The sequence below is a fragment of the Eubalaena glacialis genome, chromosome 11, assembly GCF_028564815.1.
Source record: "Eubalaena glacialis isolate mEubGla1 chromosome 11, mEubGla1.1.hap2.+ XY, whole genome shotgun sequence".
Classification (NCBI taxonomy): domain Eukaryota; kingdom Metazoa; phylum Chordata; class Mammalia; order Artiodactyla; family Balaenidae; genus Eubalaena; species Eubalaena glacialis.
Window position 1 is genome coordinate 51,680,048 of NC_083726.1, and position 20,576 is coordinate 51,700,623.

The window sequence follows — 20,576 nt, forward strand, 5'->3', positions numbered from 1 at the left end:
CTGATTGGTTGGGGTGCCTACTAGCCATTGCTATGCCTCTTGTGTGTCTTCCTGTATTGTTGCTGGTTGGCAGGTGTGGCAGGCTCACACCCCACCTGAGAATGCTCTGTGCCAAGTCCTCACTCTTTTACAGCAGCTTTGTCTTCATCCTTCTCTCCTACCTCCACGAGTGCATACAGCCTGAGTTCCCTGAACATGGGGACTTTGCCTCGAAGCCTCTACTCCACTAGCCCACGTGGAACCATGATGAGGAGGAGGTTGAAAAAGAAAGACTTCAAAAGCTCACGTAAGTGAAATGTTAGCCAATGACTTTTGGCCTGGAGGAAACTTGTGGGTCCGTTGGAGTCTTGGATATAAGGAAGCCTGCAGGAAGAGTGTTTCACAGGTAGACGCTAAGCAGCTCGCAGACCTGTGCCAAAGACCGTTGAAATGATCTCTCTTATCGACATGGTAATGATTGCACCAAATACAGTTTCAGACTGAATTTGTTAGTTCATTCTACCTTTGTCTACAACTTTTTTTTGAGATCTTTTTCTTGCTCTTTTGATCTGATAAAATAACCAAAGATGTGATTTTTTTTTTTCTTTAAGACTCCTTCCTTATATTCTGGGTAGTTTTGGACATGAAATCTTTGTTCTTAGTTTCTTATTCACCCTAAAGCAATTTTTTGAAAACTAGGTCCCCCTTTTGATAAATATAAGAGTTCCATGCAGTTGTTTAATATTATTATAAATTTCATACTAAATTATATTTCATGAACCTCCCCCTGCAAAAAAGGCAATGATAAGTTTAAACATGCCTTTTCAAACTATATCTCATTCCCCTTGAATGTGCCTTTTCAAACTGTATTTCACTCCCCAAGATTCTAATACTTTCCCCAGGAACCTGCCCCGCTGAAAATCTCTGCCCTAACATATATCTCTGTTACTCACTCCAGCGTCAGGAAGATTGAAGGATGCTCATCTTTACAACAAGCATCCTAAGGTCCAGGAATTTCGACTGTGATTCTTAGAAATATGATCTTCTGGGACAGCCAAGCACATTATAGATTAGGCAAGACTAGGAAGATGTGGTTGGCTGCTTGCTTCTGGATAGCTGGTTGTACATGTAAACAAGAAAAGGGTGGTTGAATGCCTTAGGGAAGAAGGGAAGAAACACATCACTCCTAAATTTTTCTTTTGTGGTGACGGGAGGGCAGAATATAATCTCTCATCATAATCACATAAGTTTTAAAGGAAGAGAACACCTATCTCTCCAGCCAGATCTAATCATAGTCTAGAGAGGTGTGAGTATTTCTTGTTTTTTTTGGTGGCCATGATTGTGATTCCTGTAAAGAAGCTCAAAGAAGATGGGACCTCTTCCTGTGCTTACCATGGGGATAAAGTAAGGACCACTCTTAAGTTACCTAAACAAAACCAAACCCAGGTACTTCAAGACTGGTGTTAAAGAGAAAATGTTCTTGTGAGGAAGGGTGGTTCTATCTATTGGCTCTTCAGCTCGTTTGCCAGAGATTCATCTTCAGAGGTGGGTCTGTGGCCAGGCCTACCAATGCCACCATCAGTGTGGGAGACCAGCCATCACCCATACTGGGACATGGTCTCTTCGTGTTATAAGAATCTGAGGTTTCCTTACAAGGAAAACCATCGCAAACCTCCACTGTGGTGTAGTCATGATATTGACGTGCATATCCCTTCAAATATAAGATTTGTCATCTTTAGGTAAATAGAAGGAAGACTGAGAACAAGGAGCTTCTAGAGCCTCATATGTTTCTTAGCTGACTCGAGAGAGTAAATTATTTACTCGTGGAAGAAATGAGTTGAAGGCAACATAGTGAACTGGTTATGAGCATAGCCTCTGGAACCAGGTTGTGTGGGTTCTCATCCCAGTGTCATTAATTTCTAGCTCTAGGACCTTGAGCAGATTTTTTAAGCTCTCTGCACCTTGGCCTTCTTAGTTACAAAGTGGGGCTAATTATAGTATTTACCTTATTGGGTAATTGTGAAGATTATATGAAAATGTGTATATGTGTGTGTGTGTGTGTGTGTGTATATGTATATATTCTCGCCACTGAAAGGAACATACAGGACAAGAAATACATTCTAGACTATATATTCATATATATATGATATGTTCATATATATGTATGAATAATGATATATTCTCATATAATCTTCACAATTACCCAATGAAATAAGAACTATAATTATATATATACAATAATATATAACATATATATATGCTAGAACAGTACTTATTAAATAGTAAGCGCTATTGAAATTGTTAGCTGTTTTGAATAGCTTAAGTGTTTGCTATTATGATGCCTAAATCTGAAATGTTGACGCTGCTCTCAAACTTAGGCATTTTTCACATGGTTCCACTTTGACGTAATACATAGGTTGAGTCTTCCATTTAATGCCTCAGGATTTGTGGTGGATATTTTTATATGAGATTTTTTTACATAAAATGCCTTCTTGTGCAGCACTGCTTACTGAGGGAAAACAGGCTAACAGCCCTCAGCAGGGAAGGGCAATTAAAGCGGATGCATTCATGTTCACACTTCTGCTTTAATGGCCAAACATTTGTTTGTGTGAGGTAAGACTGCTGTCTTGATTAAGGATATTAGTGACTACAAATAAATGATAATCTGTTTGGCTATCTCAGGTGGATGTTTACACATCTTAAAGTTTTTTGTTTTTTGGGTTCTTTTTTTTTTTGGCTGTGTTGGGTCTTCATTGCTGCACATAGGCTTTCTCTAGTTGCAGCGGGCGGGGGCTACTCTTCGTTGCGGTGTGTGGGCTTCTCATTGCGGTGGCTTCTCTTGTTGTGGAGCACGGGCTCTAGGCGGGCGGGCTTCAGTAGTTGTGGCACACGGGCTCAGTAGTTGTGGCTCGTGGGCTCTAGAGCATAGGCTCAGTAGTTGTGGCGCACGGGCTTAGTTGCTCCGCAGCATGTGGGATCTTCCCGGACCGGGGCTCCAACCCATGTCCCCTGCATTGGCAGGCGGATTCTTAACCACTGCGCCACCAGGGAAGCCCTACACATCTTGAAGTTTGTAGTAGGAAACAAAGCCGAGACCACTCTGTCACCAATACCCATAACCAACTGATAAATTCTCTCTTGAAACAGCACATTATTCTCCAACATAGTACAAATATAAGCAGAAACCTGGTTCTAGAAATTTCTTGATATTTATGTTTGCTGTAGACTGTAGCCAGTAGAGCACCACTGACCATGTACCTATCAGAATTTGTCTTGAGAAATCATACATTTGTATTTTAATCAAACAATAAGATACAAAAACTATAAACTTTTATTCCCACTTCAGAAAGACCTAAAAAAAAAACTAATGATAGTTTTCCAAAGTCAGAAAAAAACTGAGGATTTAGTTTTTTGGTTTTCTTTTTCTCTTTTGCTTAAGCTTGGTATGGTCACGTTAGATGTAAAGGTTTTCCCAAATAACTGATAATAAAAGTTTTATTGCTACTCTCACTATACCATGGCTTATTTCCATCACTTTACTTATGTCTTTATTCTGTGCCACCATTTGCTGCCCCCTTTCTAATACTTATGTTTCTATAGCAACCAGGCCATTTGTATGGATGCCGAATCATGGCAAAGTCACAATATAATAAAAGTCTCTTTGCCGTATTGGTGATGAGTTGAGGCCAGAGCCTGCAGAACAGAAAAAATTCTTACATATGTTTCTAATACAAAGGAAAGACATGGCCAGAAAAGAATGAAATCTTCTCACATAAATATTAAAACATTCTGTGTCATTGACCAAAGGGGAAAATACAGGAAGTCTGTAACAACATGTTACAAGGGTTAAAAGAGTAAAGTGCCATGTTTGTGTCACAGGGAAAATGATAAGTACCCCCAGCACTAGGCTTCCAGGAGTGTCACAAAGCCCTGGGAGGGTGGCAGAGCCATGTCACAGAGGGAACCCTCTTGTCACCTCTTCCGGATTCTTACTGACCTTTCCCCCACGGCCTGAGCTGCCCCTTTTTCTGCCACGGAGGCCAAGGCCCCTTCCAGAACCCCATCATCCCCTGTGATGGCAGGGCATGACTGAGCAGTGGGTCTGGCTATTTCCCCCTGCTTCCTACTCCAGTACACAGAGCCAGTGTAGACGCTTGCCTGTTCCCAGTCTGCCTGAATTGCAGAAAAGGGTAGAACTTTGAACACATTCTCAGAATAATCTTTGCCTCTTCTGTGGTTATCACTTACTACTAGGGAGGGCACCATTGAAAAGAGCTGAAAGGAAGAGAGTGAAAAAACCTAACAATTTTTGTCCCTTCCACCAGCCCCTGAAAAAAAGAACAGAAGACAAAGCTCATGGTAAGCTTTTATAAATGACCATGCAGGGAGCCCTCGAAGGGGACAGCTTAAGAGCTGCCTCCACCCCCATTTGGAGAAGAGAGCTCTTAGCCACTCCCACTGTCTCCTGAGCTGGATCACGTGATACACAATGTGCTGAGTCCACAGCAGGCGGACTCTAATGTGGAAAACTTTAGTGAGATACAGGTCTTCAATTACCAGATCCAAGAATGGCAAACACAATACATTAATAAATCTTTGATACCTACGTGGCAGGGGAGATACCATGATCATGAAGGTGGTTTTCCCAGGGCGAGTCTCATCCTTTGTACTCTGGATGCGCTGACCCCTGCGATTTCCCCAAATGAGGGACATTCGACTGCATAATTTGTGGTAGTGGGGGCCTGTGTTCGCACTTTCCCTTGTTTAAAACAAAAATCTTTGAGGTCCATTTCTCTATATACTTTTTAAATGCTTTTCATATCTGACAGTAAATCTCATAGCCATCTAAATTAAGGAAACACTTGGCAGATTTTTAAACTTTAAGATCTAACCAGTTGTCTTTGGCCTCCCCTCCCTTTCTTACACTAGGAAAGACAAGAATTGACAAAAACACGGGGTCATCTTCTGCAGAACCCTCCAAATGGGAGTGAGAACAGGACACAGCAGGTGTGAATCCTGAGCACAACCTTGGCACACACCAGTTAGCAGTATTCAAACACAGCATGTCAGCAACGTAGTCTTTTCCATCTTCACCTATGAGTAGAAACAGGCACACCTCAGGCCAGAACTAGTACCTTGCAGGAGTATTTGCTGCTGGGGAGAGAGAATGCTTTATACAGCTGTTTAAACTACAGGATTATAATTCATACATCACCTTTATTTTCTTCTGCTGGTTGACCACATTAGTGAAGCAGGATAATCAAGCTCATCTTTTTCTCCTCCAGGTAACATTGGTTGTTTTTTCTTCTGGCCCATCATCTTTAAATCTTCAATTTATCTTTTTCATCTCTGGTAGTAATTTTCAAGACTTTAATATGTGTGAGTAATCAGTACATTGAATTTCCAGTGAAATTTTACTGTTTCAAAGAACAGATTCTAGTATGTCAGAGGACTTTTAGAGTTAATGGTAAAATCCTAGATTATTTAATATCATCCTATATTCTTCATAAAATTGTAAAACCAATGTTTAATATATTCTAATTCTAAATTAAATGTCCTAATAATCTCTATCACTTCAACTTGCCTCCAGGCAGAGGTTATGAATTTAATGATACCCATAGTGAATTTCTATTTCAAAACCTTCTGGAGAACGAAATTCCTCAACTATCTTCTCTAACTGTTCCTGAAAAATATAGCAAGTGTCTTCTTTGAGAAAGTCTTTACTATATCTAAACTAATTCCCCCTATTACTATTAAATTACTATTCCTTCTTGATTTTTTCTTAGTGGAAATAGTAATCGGCTGACTTAACAATTCAAAAATAATGTTTAACTCCAAATGAGTAGCCCAAAAACCTATACCAAATTGGGATCGCAAATGGAAAAAAATATTAATGTGAACCTATAGAAAGTTCCATAGAAAGTAAAGTATTCCTGTTGAAGTCCAAAAAGTAAGAAGACAGGGTGCCAGTCATCTGCCAAATAGGTGATGTTCTAATATTATATTCCCACCTGCTGTGAGTACTAACTGGAAAGAAATGCAACTCTCCAGATCCTTACTGACAGGAAATGGTATTTTCTGCTGGTTTTGTGCCATCAGTAACAAAATGTATGGTCTGAAGAGCAATCAAAGTACAGTTGATATCAACAAAGGCACACTAGAAAATATGATCTGAATTAATATTTGATAGTTTATGTGTCAGATCTGGGAATTGTGGGCCACCATCTGTAAAACAGTTTAGGGTTGGAGGCTACTTTCATCCCCTAGTACAGGCTACTTTAACCTCATTGACATTAATTCTGCTGGGAAAGGACAATGATGGTGCTTCTTAAGAAGTAGATTTTCCTCACTCCTACTGGAAAAATGATCCATCGCACCATCCTCTGCCATGTCAGCTTCAGTGCTGGAATGATCTACATGGTAGAAAAATTAGGGTCCCAAAGAACAACATCTAATTCCTTGACTCAGCAGAATCCACATCAAGTGTTGGTTCCAAAAAGGAAAGTGTTGATATTTCAAAACTGGATTCATTCCTCATGTGTTTAGCCTTCATGGAATGTTGCAGGCACTGGAATTTCAGAGAGGAAAAGATCTGGTCCCAATCTTTAAAGAACTCAGGGTCAAGTGGAGAGACAGGCAGGCAAATAAAAACCTGATAAATGCTGAACTAGGACCATGTATTAGAAAAGTGGAAATGTAGAAAAGTAAATACCTAATTCTATCTGGATAAGGCAAGGGACGGGACATTAAAAACCCAAGGGGGGTACTTCCCTGGTGGCACAGTGGATAAGACTCCGTGCGCCCGATGCAGGGGGTCCGGGTTCGATCCCTAGTCAGGGAACTAGATCCCACCTGCATGCCACAACTAAGAGTTTGAATGCCACAACTAAGGAGCCCCATGCCACAACTAAGGAGCCCACCTGCTGCAACTAAGGAACCCATGTGCTGCAACTAAGGAGCCCACCTGCCACAACTAAGACCCAGTGCAACCAAATAAATAAATATCAAAAACAAAAAACAAAAAACAAGGGAAGGGCTAAAGTGGCAGAGGGCACAGCACATACAGAGGTGCAGAGGCATCAGAGCAGGCCTGGAGAACATGACTCAGGAACAGAGCATAAGGGAACATGAGACTGGATGGGCAGGAGAAAATGAACTTATGAAGGATCCTGCGTAGTCTGCTAGAACCGAAGATTTTGTTCTCTAGGAAATCGGGAGCCATTAAAAGATTCTAAACTGGGGGGGGTGACCTTTGCATAGTAGAAAAGCCCCTTGGGAGCAATTTGGAGCTGTTAGCAAAAGATAAGGGGCAAGGACACTGGTTGGAAGCCTATGTAGTAATCTCTATGTAGTAATCTCTCAGTGATGAAGCTGTACTCTAGGGGAGTAGAGAAGTTGGGGCCTCATCATAAACAAAGTTAATCTGGCAATAATACACGGAAAACACTGGACATGAGGGAACCCAGAAACAGTTATATTAGAATAATTGGAATAATGAATTGAATGCAATGAAAGTAATGAGAGCCTGAATTAAGGCATTGGCGATTAGAAAGGAAAAGAGGATTTATACAAGATATATTTTAGTCATCATCCTGGGAGAACTTAGCAACTGATTGGATTTAAGACAATGAGGAGTTGTGATTCAAAGGTTACTTTGAGATTTCAAGCCTGGAGGACTATCAACATGATGGTCCCATTCACAGAAATAGTGGTGGCAATGAGAAAGAGAAGTTGATTAACTCAATTTGAAGATGTTGAGTTTGAGGAGTCAATGAGACATCCTTGTGGATGGGACATCAAGGAAATTCATCACTGGAGCTTGAGAGAGTCTAGAGAGGGAGACACGAGAAGATACATGAGAGGTCATATGACAGGTGCATTGGAAGTGAATGGGGGAAAGAATGAGAGTAGAAAACGCTTAGGACAGAACCGTGGTCAGCTCTATGTTGGGAGTGCAGAAGGCAAAGGAAGTGGTAAGGGCTGGAAAAGTAAGAAACGAAGAACAAAGCTTCATCAAAAGTAAGAGAGGAACTTCAGGAAGAAAGGGATAGTTCCCAAAGCCAGTTGCTGCAGAGTGGTTAGAGAGGACGAGGCCATTGATTTTGGCAATCAGGAAGTCATCCTCGTGAGAGTAGTTACAGTAAAGGGTGAAGGGAGAAGTCAATTTTAAGCAGTTTGGGAATCAGTACAAATCTATAGAGAAAGGTCAGAAAGCTAGGGGAGTGAGTAGGAAAGTTAGGAAAAATGTCAAGAGAGAAGCTTTTATGGCACAAAATCACAGAGGGAGTGGAAAGGGAGGGATAGTATCAAAAATAATGAAAGGAAGAATTAGCCTTGTACATCCTCCTGAAATGGGGGTGGAGGGGGAGAACACATGATGATACTGAGAAACTGAGGTTGAGAAGCAAGTTGTTTAAGGAATTCTTGTCAAATGGCTGGATCTTTTCAGTCTTGTAGGAAAGGAAGTAAAGTTTGACCCTTAAAAGAGTAGAAATGTTTGTGAAAAATCCCATGAGGAATCAAATAAGGTGCCAAAATATTACACCACAAAAGATTCCAGGGCCCCATAGAGAATAATGTGAATTCGTCATGACTTTCCATAGCACCCTTCAGCAACTCAGTAACAGCAGTGGAGTAACTGGCTATTACCAAAGAGTATGGTGTATGAGAGTAGACAAAGTCACATGAGGTGTAAGAATACTAGCAGAGGCATCATTGCAATGGTCACCGGAGGTCCAGGTGGAGTGTGGAGGAAAATGACGTTAGAAAAGGCAACGAGCTGGTAACTGACTAGACTGCTGAACTGAATGAATAAGCATTTTCAGAACTCTAATGGAAAACTGATGAACTTATAAAAGTGCTAACAAAAGATCAAGATGAAAAAAAAATTAATTACATGGGACCGAGTGAACTGATGAGGATGATTATAATTTTTGTGACCTTCTGTTTGAATAAAAAAAAAAAAGACAACGAGGAAAGATGATGGCTTGCAAACCAGATTCTCACGTGAGGGAGGGAGAGGCTTCTGGAGTGTTCTGCTCCTACCTCATTACCTGCAGTAGCTGTGTTTTTATCTGGAATACAAGGGCATCTCTTACGTACTTTCATATGAAGGGGGGGAAATATCTGTTGCCAAAAATGTTGTTTGAAAGCCATTAGACTAGGAGACAAGTGAGAGAAAATGGGACTAGACGTCATAAAGAGGAGAAAGTCAGATCGTAGGGACTTGGGAAGATGGCTCATAAGGACGTGTGATCAATAAGGAGGATTCAGATATTGAGATCCTAGAGCTCTATCCACTTTGAAGGAAGATGGGGTCCAGCATAGGGCTCTGCTGGCAGAGAACTGGAGGAGGATGGAACTGCTAGTAACTGGCATTGAGAGAGACGAAGAACCGTCAAGCCAGCATGTTAGGAGATTACGGCCATGATGTCAAAGATGCCGAGGACAACGAAGGGTTAGAGGAGGTAGGTTCAGAGCCAAGTCCTGAAGTCAGTGAGGAAATGGAGGGACTTTGCAAAAACAGAAAACTATGGGTTTGAAGATGAGACAAAGCAGAAATAAATACAGAATATGGAACTTGAAATAGGAGTGATTTGAGATAAACAGCACTGCATACGGGGAGCAAGGAGTATTCTAAACCCTTCTCTCTCCTTGCCCCAGGCAGGGAGCGTGAGGGAAAATAGCTTCTGGTTGGAGAGGGTCCTGAGGTGTATAGTGTCATCAGGTTTCAGTTGCAGGAAGGAGGCCAGAGACCTTTGTTGGAGGAAGTGGCAGTCAAGCGCAGGACCCTACAGGCAGAGAGCTTGCTCATAGAGAGCAAAGGAGGCACGGGTGCCAGTGAGCAGCGCTGAGAGGAAGGCATTCCAGGAGGATGCTTTTTCACGACCTAGGCTGGGAATGGGGACAAGACAGCTGTGTGCCTGGGGGCTTGGATGAATATCAGAGAAATGAATGAAATAAGAGATGACAAAACAGGCTGGCGAGCCAGTGGGAAAGAACAAGAGCTGAAGAGACCAAATTTGCGGGTACGAGGAATGTAGGGTTTAAAGGACTCCATTGTGGCAACCCAACGCCACGTTAAGGCTGATGACCAGCCCATCCTCATCACCCCAGGAGCCAGACTTAGATCAGTTGTTTCTTCAAAACTGAAGGTCAAGTTGTTTGTAAAAAGCTGGAACCTTGGGCTTCCCTGGTGGCGCAGTGGTTGAGAATCTGCCTGCCGATGCAGGGGACACGGGTTCGAGCCCTGGTCTGGGAGGATCCCACAAGCCGCGGAGCAACTGGGCCCGTGAGCCACAACTACTGAGCCTGCGCGTCTGGAGCCTGTGCTCCGCAACAAGAGAGGCCGCGATGGTGGGAGGCCCGCGCACCGCGATGAAGAGCAGCCCCCGCTTGCCGCAACTAGAGAAAGCCCTCGCACAGAAACGAAGACCCAACACAGCCAAAAATAAATAAATAAATTTATTTAAAAAAAAAAAAGCTGGAACCTTAGGTACAAATGGCTAAAGTGGGGGGAAAAAAAACACATTAGACCAGTTAAGCCCAACCCCCATTTTCCTAGATAGGAAGGAGATAAATGACTTACCCCAAGGTCACCCAACTGGTTGCTTAGTGCTCGAGCCAGGACTAGACCCCAGGTACCCTGACCCCAAGACCATCCTCTTCCTACAGCTCCCACAACTGTCCCTGCTATTAGGGGGGGCCTGAGGAGGGGGCTACACTGATGCTGTGACTTCGATGTGACGAATATTGGGAGAATCGTCTATCCTGTTCAGCTCTGGTGAAACTTTTTATGCTAAAAGACCAAAACCTCACATCCCACCACTGCCAATGAGCTTTTTTTCCAGAGACATGATCTGTTTCAGAAACGCTGGCATCCCTGGTGCCTGTTCCAATCTAAAGTCATTTCTTGTGTGTGTGTTTGTTCCTCTAGTGTCATTAGCCTCCAGTACGGTGGGCTTGGCTGGGCAGGTTGTTCACACAGAAACCACAGAGGTTGTGCTCACAGCAGATCCTGTCACAGGATTTGGAATTCAACTGCAGGGCAGTGTGTTTGCCACAGAGACCCTCTCCTCTCCACCTCTGATTTCCTATATTGAAGCTGACAGCCCGGCAGAGAGGTGAGACATTTTCTTTCACGGCATCGTTGTCTGCCCTGCATTTCTCGCTGTCTATCTTTGACTAGCTAATAAATTATGGAACAGTGCTCAATGCAGGAAATGCAAGACGTGATGAACTCTGTTCTGACAATAAAATTTTATGTTCTTGATCAGGTTTGAGAAAGAATAGCGAGCATGAGTGCCTTTAGCAGATTTTTGTCCATTGGCGACTAGAGGCTAAATTAATTAAAAAGGAAAAAAAAAATCTCTGAAGTCCAAACTTCATAATAATTTCTCTGCCATGGGGGAATGCACATTCATCATTACTATATATTGGTTCAGATCAGATTATAACAATACCATGGTGCTGAATTATTAATTACTTTTCTGGGATACTTCAAGATTCCCTTGCTCACATTTGTAGCCATGAAATGCAAGAATGTAGGACATTGCATATAACCGAATCACTTTGCTGTACACCTGAAACTAGCACAATATTGTAAATCAACTACACTTTTATTAAAAAAAAAAAAAAAGGAATGTAGGATATTGCAGTTGACCTAATAGGATGCCCACAACATTAAATAAATAAGACCAAATGCTATTTGCCAGGATCTTGGCAACTTCAACTGGATAATTATTTACTCTATCTATGACCTGTAATGTGTGGTTCTAAATTCAGATGTGGGGTGCTACAGATTGGAGACAGAGTGCTGGCCATTAATGGAATTCCAACTGAAGACAGCACCTTTGAGGAAGCCAGTCAGCTCCTCCGAGACTCTTCAATCACAAGCAAGGTCACACTGGAAATTGAGTTCGATGTTGCAGGTATGATCATATAATCTCAAGTCAGCTGCAGAGTCAGGAGTGGACTGCATGTGAATTATGTGGATTATGTGGCAGGGGATGGGGGAGGAACGACAAATTGTTTTTATATAACGAACGTGTTTTTGTTTCGGAGGTTCAAGGTGTCATTTTGAATTGAGCATTGCTTTTGTATTATTCATTAAAATGTCACCACAAGAACAACGGAAAATAAATGTGACATAATGAATAAGTAATAGCTGCTATAAAAGTGATTAAAAAAATCATGTAGCTTTTATTCTTCCTGACTTTTCCCCTATATGCTAGAGAAACCATACTCTTCAGTCACAGGGACAAGAAATGCCTCTCTTTGACTCTTCCCACTGCAGAAAAAAATATGAAAGTTCTGTAGGGAACAATGAAAATTCATTGGGTGGATTTATTCAAGCCCAGTAGGTAAATATTTGGTCTCTAGTGTTAAAGAGAAATCGCACCAGACACTTGTTAAAAATGACAAGGGAGACTTTATTCAAGACTATTTCAATAGCGATCAAGACTTGCAATAGGAAAGAGAGATTGAACTCAGTGTCGAAAACAGCAAGTGCATTTGTATGACTTAAGTTTGGCCATGGAAGGAGTCCTTGTCAGTAGCTAATAGGTGTACAGGTTTTAGAGGTCGGTGCTAGTTCCCATTTAATAAAGTTGTCTTCTCTTAGTGAAATACTATCTCACAAACCCAATAACCTTTACCAATCAATAAAGATATGCTTTTGGACATAGGGATCACATTATCCCAACAAATATTTGCTGAATGTTTACTGTGGGCCAGTTACTATTCTATACAATGGAGATGCAACAGTGGACAGGAGAGGGAAAAAAAAAAAATCCCTGTCTTCATGAAGCTTATATTATAGCAGTACAGAAAGTTAATTTAAAAATTAGTAAATATAAATTTAAGCAGTAATAGTGCTCTGAGGAAAATAAAGCAGAATGGGGGTTAGAGAATGACTGTAGGGTTTTTTTTTTTCCATAGGATAACTGTCTAAGGAAGAGACATTTCAGCAGAGATTTAAAGGTTGAGAAGGAGCCAGCCATGTCAGAATCTGGGAGGAGAGCATTCCAGGCAGAGGGAACAGCCAGTGTAATAAGCTTGGTGGATTTGAGTAATAAGCTTGGTGGATTTGAGAAACAGCAAAAAGGGCTCTTGCTGGAGCATATAAGGGAGCTGCGGATAGGAGTCAGGTTTGGATTTGGAGGTGGGGTGGGAGAGGTTGGAACAGGCCAGTGCAGTGCCTTGGTACAATTTTATATTGTATAAGTGTAACGAAGTCATGGAGCATGTTATGGAGGGGAGTGAGATAACCTGATGGATGTTTTGGAGAGATCCTTATGAAGTATAGGGGGGACAGTAGCAAACTTAGAAAAAAACAGAAGATTGTAGCAGAAGATTGGTGGCTTGGACAAAGTGATAGTGCTAGAGATGGTGACAGAGAGTGAAGTTTAGGATGTGGCTTGAAGCAGAGCTAACATAACTTGCTTATGGGTTGGATATGAAAGGTGAGAGAAAGGGAAGATCATAATGATCCTGAGTTATGAAGGTGAGTGGTTGAGCAGATAGCGATATCTTTAACTGAGAAGAAGACTTGAAGCGTAGAAATTTGGGGATAACAAAAAGAGTTCTGTTTTAAACATGAGTAGGCAAATCCACTGTCAATACTAGGGAAAAAAGGACAAGTACATCCATTCCTTACTCAAAAGACTGTTCCCAAGTACCAGTTACTAAGTGCTAGGCGCTGCGCTATGTTCAGATCATTGAAAGAAAGAATAGAAAGGATCGACATCTTCAAGGACTTTGTATCCAATTAGACACAAGAAAGAACTGCTGAAAGATAAGAATAGACTTGCTGAAAGTGTGTTGCCACTGGAATGCAGAAGGAAGTGCCCAGGAGACTGCAGGCTACCTCCTGGAGCCTGGGATTGGGGTCTCTGCTGGAGAGCAGGACTGAGGAGTGACCAACATGGTGGTGATGGTTAAAGTCATGGAATAAAGGACACCACTAGGGAAAGAGTAGTGTTAAGAAGGGGACTGAGGAGGGGACTTTGCCTGAGGAATACTAAGATTTAAAGGGAAAGGACGCTAGTAAAGGAGACGATGAAGATGCTATAGGAGAAGTGGGAGGAGAACCAAAACTCTTTGGAAGCCAAAGCAAGAGTTTCAAGGCAAAAGTCACCGTCAATAGCATAAAAGTGCTGTGCAGAATTCAAGTAAGAGAGGCAGGAAAGGATATGTCCACTGGATTCAGCAATTAGGAAGAAAGACATCGTAGAGAAGTTTCAAGGAACTGGGGGACGGAAGTCAGATTGCAGGGAGCTGAGGGGTGAGGGAAGAAAGTGTGGAGAAGTACAGACAAGCTGTGCTTGTTGTCTGCCAAGGGGTTTTGGAAGACAGTCTGGCAGGAAAAATGCAGGGAATAGATGAAAAGGACTGGAGGCCACCATAGGCTCCTCTTTTGAGAACTTCTGCAACATTTAGTTACATACTTGGTGCTCTGTTTTATACTGTCCTATCTTCTTTTTTTTAAATTTATTTATTTTATTGATTTATTTTTGGCTGCATTGGGTCTTTGTTGCTGCGCACAGGCTTTCTCTAGTTGCGGTGAGTGGGGGCTACTCTTCGTTGTGGTGCGCGGGCTTCTCATCGCGGTGGCTTCTCTTGTTGCAGAGCACGGGCTCTAGGCGGGTGGGCTCAGTAGTTGTGGCTCATGGGCTCTAGAGCGCAGGCTCAGTAGTTGTGGCTCATGGGCTTAGTTGCTCTGAGGCATGTGGGATCTTCCCAGATCAGGGCTCCAACCCGTGTCCCCTGCATTGGCAGGCGGATTCTTAACCACTGCGCCACCAGGGAAGTCCTATACCACCCTGTCTTCTAATCAGTGGTTCTTAACCAAGGTGAGTTTTGCCCCAGAGGACATTTGGCAGTGTCAAGACATTTAGCTGTAGATGAAAGGAGATGGGACAACAGATAGAAGGGGATTCCGCATTCAGAGAGGTGTTATTTTGTTTTAAGACTGGAGAGATTTGAGCATGTTTGGGGCCCGAAATAAATGAGAGAGAAAAGAGATAATTGGTCGATACGGGTTTCCAAAGGGATGAGAAGGGAAGTTATCTAGAACATAGGTAGATAACTCGTCTAAGACAGAAACTAGAAGACCTCTCCCTAGGAGTTTGAAGAGAAAGATGTGAGAATATAATTACATTTTTAGCTGTGTTTAGGAAGATCATGTAAGAACTGTCAAACAAGGGTGAAAGGGTCAGCACCTTTGGGAGTTGAAAGGAATGATGAAGGTTTAGAATAGCTAATGGGGAAATGAATGAGATAACCAACCAGACTCATGTAAAGGGGTTTTCAAGACCAAGCAGAGTCCAGAAGCTCTAAGTCTATAGCAGCATCAACCTGCATGGTTAAGTAGCTTTTTGTCGGGAGACCTCAACTGCCGAAGAATAAAAGCAAAGACAGTAGATGATTAGATTGATCCAGAGACTGAGATTTCCAGAGAAGTTTCAAAGAAGGAGCGCGTAAGTCATAGAGGTTCAAATCGTTGTAGGAAGAGCAGAGGAATGATTATGATAATAGCATCAAAATTATCATGATATTTATCAAATGCTTACTCTACGGCATGTTACTTTTCTAAGCCCTGCCTGTGCATTAGCTCATTTAGTCCTTAAAACAGCAATGGAGAAAGTTACTATTATTATGTCCCCAGAAAACGGAGATTCACGTTAATGGTAGGGCTGGGATTTTAACACAGGCAGTGCGGCTCCAAAGGCCACACTCTAAGCACTACGCATACTGCCTGTGCTTGAAAGAATCTAGGTTAGAGAGGGACGGAAATCAATAAAGAATCAGCATGACAGACCAAAAGGAAAGGGAGCCGTTAAGGAACTAGGAGTCTTCAGGAAGGAAAATGGGGGCAGTGAGAGGAAGGGGATAGAAGGCTAACAGCCAGGAGACTGAGGTCAAAGTGGCATATTAGAGTTTAAGATTTCAGAGGTCAAGTAAGGCTCTCAGGGTAGTGAGCTGCCGAAGTGAAGCGGAGTGGAGGCAAGTATCATTCAACCAGAGGTCTGGGAGTGGGGGATGCAGAGTGATGGGAGGAGCATCCACATGGTGAAATCTCTCAGGAGGAGGGCAGGACTTGGAATGAGGAGGGAGTATGAACTAGCTGCTCCTGACATGCACAATCCCATCAAAGTCTCTCTGCAGTTGCTGTTCCCTCTGCCTGGGCAGCTCTTCCCCAGCATGTCTGGGTGGTTTGCTCACTTCACTCAGATCTTTGCTCAGATTGCTCAAAGAAGCCTTCCACGACATCTGTCACTGTCTGTCCCCTTGCCCAGATTTATAGCTCTTCTTATCCCTTCTTATGCCATGATGTTATGGGGTATATTTATTTGTTTATTATCTTGTCTTCTCCAGTAGGAAAATCTGTGATGTCAGGGACGTTGTGCCTTTTGTTCAAGAATGTACCCCAGCACCCAGAATAGCGCTTGGAATACAGGAGGCTCTCAGCCAATACTTGGTGAATGAATGAATGAAGTACAGTTAGCACTCCTGAGGGACTAGGATCAGGAACTTCAATTGGCACCAAGAATTGATTTCATACCCATTGCTTCTCTGAGGTTCCTGGTCTCTTGGTGCTGCTTGTTTCTTCACATCTGCTCCCTTTGTCCCTGGACAAGTTTTCTCTGACTTCTGACTGTACATGATCGCCCCATCCTTGCTAACATGCCCAGCCAGGACCAGCCATTTTTAACTTCTAATTCCCAAGAAAAAGCATCTAATTGGCCCAGCTTAGGTGTGGCATCTTCCCCTTCCCGTCAGCTGTGGCCAAGCAGAAGCCAGTAAAAGACCTTATAAGGATCAGTCAGATGGCACTGAGGGTATACCTTTCAAAGAAGGCTGTCCAGTGGCCCCAGAATGTACTTATTATAACTGTAGAACATTCATGGCGGGAGGACTATTATAGTCCAATACCTTCATTTATTTATGAATGGGAAAACTGAGGTTCAGGTGGGGAAACTCAAGGTCATACAGCAAAGTGAACGGTAGATCCCGGCTCTGTTGACTTGCACCTGTCTTTTCCATATCGTATTACACTCCCTCTTCAAAACGATATTAGGGTTCCCAGCGTGAAACAGCAGGATTTCTGAGCCTCTGCCCTCCTGACATTGTTTGTTGAGGGGAGGTGTCTATCCTGTGCACTGCAGGATCTTGAGCAGCATCTACTCACTACATTCCAGTAGTGGGATGGCCAGCACAATTGACCTTCTCCATAGCAGTGTCTACTAAGTATTTACTTGTGCTATACATGCATTTTTATTTTATGTGTGTCACTCCTAATTGTCTGGATATGAACCACCATTCATTTCCAATTCTTCCTCAGAAATATATTATACCCAGACACTAATTCTCAAACTATTGGATCTTAGAGATTACCTATCTCTATTTTATAAACATTCTAAGTGACACAGACAGTGGTTTAAAAGCTTGACGGTGAGTACACTTTTGCCTAAGTCTATCTCTTTTTACATGGGTACCACTGTCCAAACAAATTGTAGTAACGTTAAAGGGATTTTTCTTACGCTAAAGTTACTTAGAACCCCATCATTCTAATAAACAAAAGTTTATTTTTTTTATATTTCTTGACCAAAGTCCTTTACCATACATATAATTTTGTAAAGCTATAATCATAACATATGCACAGTTTACCTTCTGCCTTTTTCAATACTGTCTTTTAAATACCAGCGTACAATATCATGAGTACTTAAAGTTTCTACTTTAATGCTGAAGTTACTTTGTTGGAAAAAATACAGCTTTGTCCTGGCAAGAAGCCTCAGTGAAAAATCCTATCAAATGATGTTTGCCATCATTACTAGAATCCCCAGTGTTTTTCTCTGTGTGAGTGGGAGTTAAACATTTACATTTGCCCCCGTTATAATTCCTTAATTTTTTCAAATCTCACAAGGGTGTCCAGGTTGATGAATTGTGATGTGGTGGTTATCTTACTGTGCCAACAATGAATGCTTTGGGCAGAAAAAGCAGACCAGTTGGAAAGAGGCCTTTGTTTACCCAAATGTGCTTTTAAATACAGTATTAACAAAGATAAAGCAAAACCAGGGAAGCACAAAATAATCACATGGGAGTCTAAGAAAATAAATGTTCTGTTTACTTACTCTAAACCTGTTGTTTCTCCAAATATTGGATCTTCTTCCTCTTTATTAGTATTTCCTTAAGAAACCCCAAATTAAATGTGCCTTGGCTTTAACAACCAAGTAATTGTATGGGGGGAAAAATTACCAAATAGAAAATAAATCATGTTGACATTTAAGATTAAAATGAAGCCACAGCTTGATCAAAGAGATTCATATGTTGATATTTATTCATCATTATAAATATTTCAAATCTTATGTAGTCAAAAGTGATCTATTACTGTTTTCCAGGAAATGATAATGTCTCCTTCAGTGTCATTAACAATGTTAATCTTGGTCAAGATTCCCTACATTAAAAATATAAAGCAAGGGCTTCCCTGGTGGCACAGTGGTTAAGAATCTGCCTGCCAATGCAGGGGACATGGGTTCGAGCCCTGGTCCAGGAAGATCCCACGTGCCGCAGAGCAACTAAGCCCGTGCACCACAACTACTGAGCCTGCGCTCTAGAGCCCGCGAGCCACAACTACTGAGCTTGTGTACCACAACTACTGAAGCCTGTGCGCCTAGAGCCTGTGCTCCGCAACAAGAGAAGCCACTGCAATGAGAAGCCCTCACACTGCAACAAAGAGTAGCCCCGGCTCGCCATAACTAGAGAAAGCCCACAGGCAGCAAAGAAGGCCCAACGCAGACAAAAATAACAAATAAATAAAATAAATAAATCTATTTTAAATGTAAAGCAAAATGTTGCTATAGTAACTATTTTAGATCTGTGTTTTCCAGGCCCTTATGAATCAAAGACTCACTTGTATAGCATCTTGGGCAAGATGTCATATACATACGTGGATACACATATAAATACATTATGCTCCCCTGCCCTTTCACAGAGAACGTTTTCGTAAAACGGATAACACTAAAACAAACATACATGAAATGAGTTCTCTAAATAGCAAAGTTGTTTGTTCCTCTAAAACTTCTAATACATTTACTTATGGACCACTTGGCATACTTCATCCAAGTAATGGAAAATTTATTCCTGCTACACTCACAAACATTGTATGGGGGCTTGCTATTTGGCTCCCATCCCATTTCCTCTACTGGATCAACGTGTTCATTAAGATCTTTCAGTTGCAAGCCACAGAAATGCACTCAAGCTAATTTAGACAGAAGAGAGGCATTTCCTGGAAGCACACTGGTGTTTCACAGCCTTTGAGGACGGGGAATAGGCAGCCCCTGGAAGAGCTAGACCCAGGGGCTGTGAAGGCTAACTGGCTCTCTCCAAGACCTCACACTCTCTCCTCAAGTACACTTGTTTCTTTCTGCCTTCTCTCTGCAGCCTGGCTATTGGTGCATATGGGCCAAACTAGCCTCTTCCAAATACCCTCTCTGCTCCCAGTCTGCATGCTAATTCCAAATTCCTAAACTTTCTCTTTTGGTGGTGGGAAGGAGGTAGTAATTAGCCTTCACAAAAATTCAGAAAAGAGATGAAAGGAAGGATTTGAGAGATCTTTTAGAAGTAAATATTTGTGATACTTGGAGCACCTGAAGTAAGGAAGTAAAGCATACCGAGGTGGTTATTACTTAACCTCATTTCTCTTTTTCTGCCCCAATATATTAAAATTAGCCAGTCTTTTTTGAAATCTACTGGTGGAAATAACTAATTTTATCTATCTCAAGTTCTGATTGGGAAATAGGAAGGATACAAATTCTTCATGAATAAATAAACAAATAAATATATGTTATTACTTCCTGGCACATCTTAGTTGAGTCTTAGTTGAGGACAACATCTGTGACACTCAAGGGGCCACACCTGACAGGACAGGAGAATTAAGAAGAGAGGGAGGAAGTGGGAGAAGGCGACAGAGTCCCTCACGCCCCATGAAGTGAGGAAAGAACTGGGAAGAAGGAAGAGGCCAGAGGGGGCAGCCTTGCCTTTACCCAGCAGCCCAGGCTGAAACTTACCAGGGCAGTTTGGGGAACCTTCTTTACAGATGACTTTCTAGAAGCCTGGAGGGCCCAGGAAAATCAAAATTTTATTGTGTTCTCCAGTTTGTCTATGGCAGTTACTCTGAGTTGGAAGATCAGGCTCTGGTCTTATAAAAGGTTTACTGCCTAAATTCTTCATGGGCAAGTAGAAAAGGCCAGGAAGAGCAGGTTAAGGCAGATCAAGGAAGGAAGTACTCTGTTTCCATGAGGGCACCCCAAGTTTCACCTCTGCTTTGCAGAGACTCAAAACGTGTTAAAAATGTGATTAACAAATTGGACCAGGGGCCTGAGGACCTAATAGTTCTACCCACATCACAGCAGCTGTAGTTAATTCTTTGTGGCAGTTTGGGAGCTAGCTTGGCGCAAAATCAAGCAGAAAAAGTGGTTTCACTCCGCGGTCCCACAAGCCTCCCCTTATGCTAATGTTTCCTTTGTTTCTTGCCAACCCTTCCCACCCCTTTCTAAAACCTTCAAGAAAGGATTATAGTCATTAGCTACTTAGTG

The 20,576-nt window shown here is 42.1% G+C and overlaps 1 protein-coding gene and 1 non-coding gene across 7 annotated transcripts in view; both read left to right on the top strand.

Moving 5' to 3' along the window:
- The window catches only part of GRIP1 (glutamate receptor interacting protein 1), a 721,542-nt gene that overhangs the window by 620,403 nt on the left and 80,563 nt on the right, over positions 1 to 20,576 (top strand). For 3 of the 6 annotated variants that reach the window (XM_061206276.1, XM_061206277.1, XM_061206279.1), the window contains 3 exons: positions 134 to 286; positions 10,916 to 11,102; positions 11,764 to 11,909. In XM_061206276.1, the coding sequence (XP_061062259.1) occupies positions 134 to 286; positions 10,916 to 11,102; positions 11,764 to 11,909 (486 nt within the window). The remainder of the gene's footprint in view (positions 1 to 133; positions 287 to 10,915; positions 11,103 to 11,763; positions 11,910 to 20,576) is intronic. The other 3 variants (XM_061206278.1, XM_061206280.1, XM_061206281.1) reach the window with 2 other exon arrangements.
- LOC133101891 (U1 spliceosomal RNA) lies at positions 4,579 to 4,742 on the top strand. Its single transcript, XR_009702778.1, has one exon. It is a non-coding gene; the product is annotated as a U1 spliceosomal RNA (small nuclear RNA).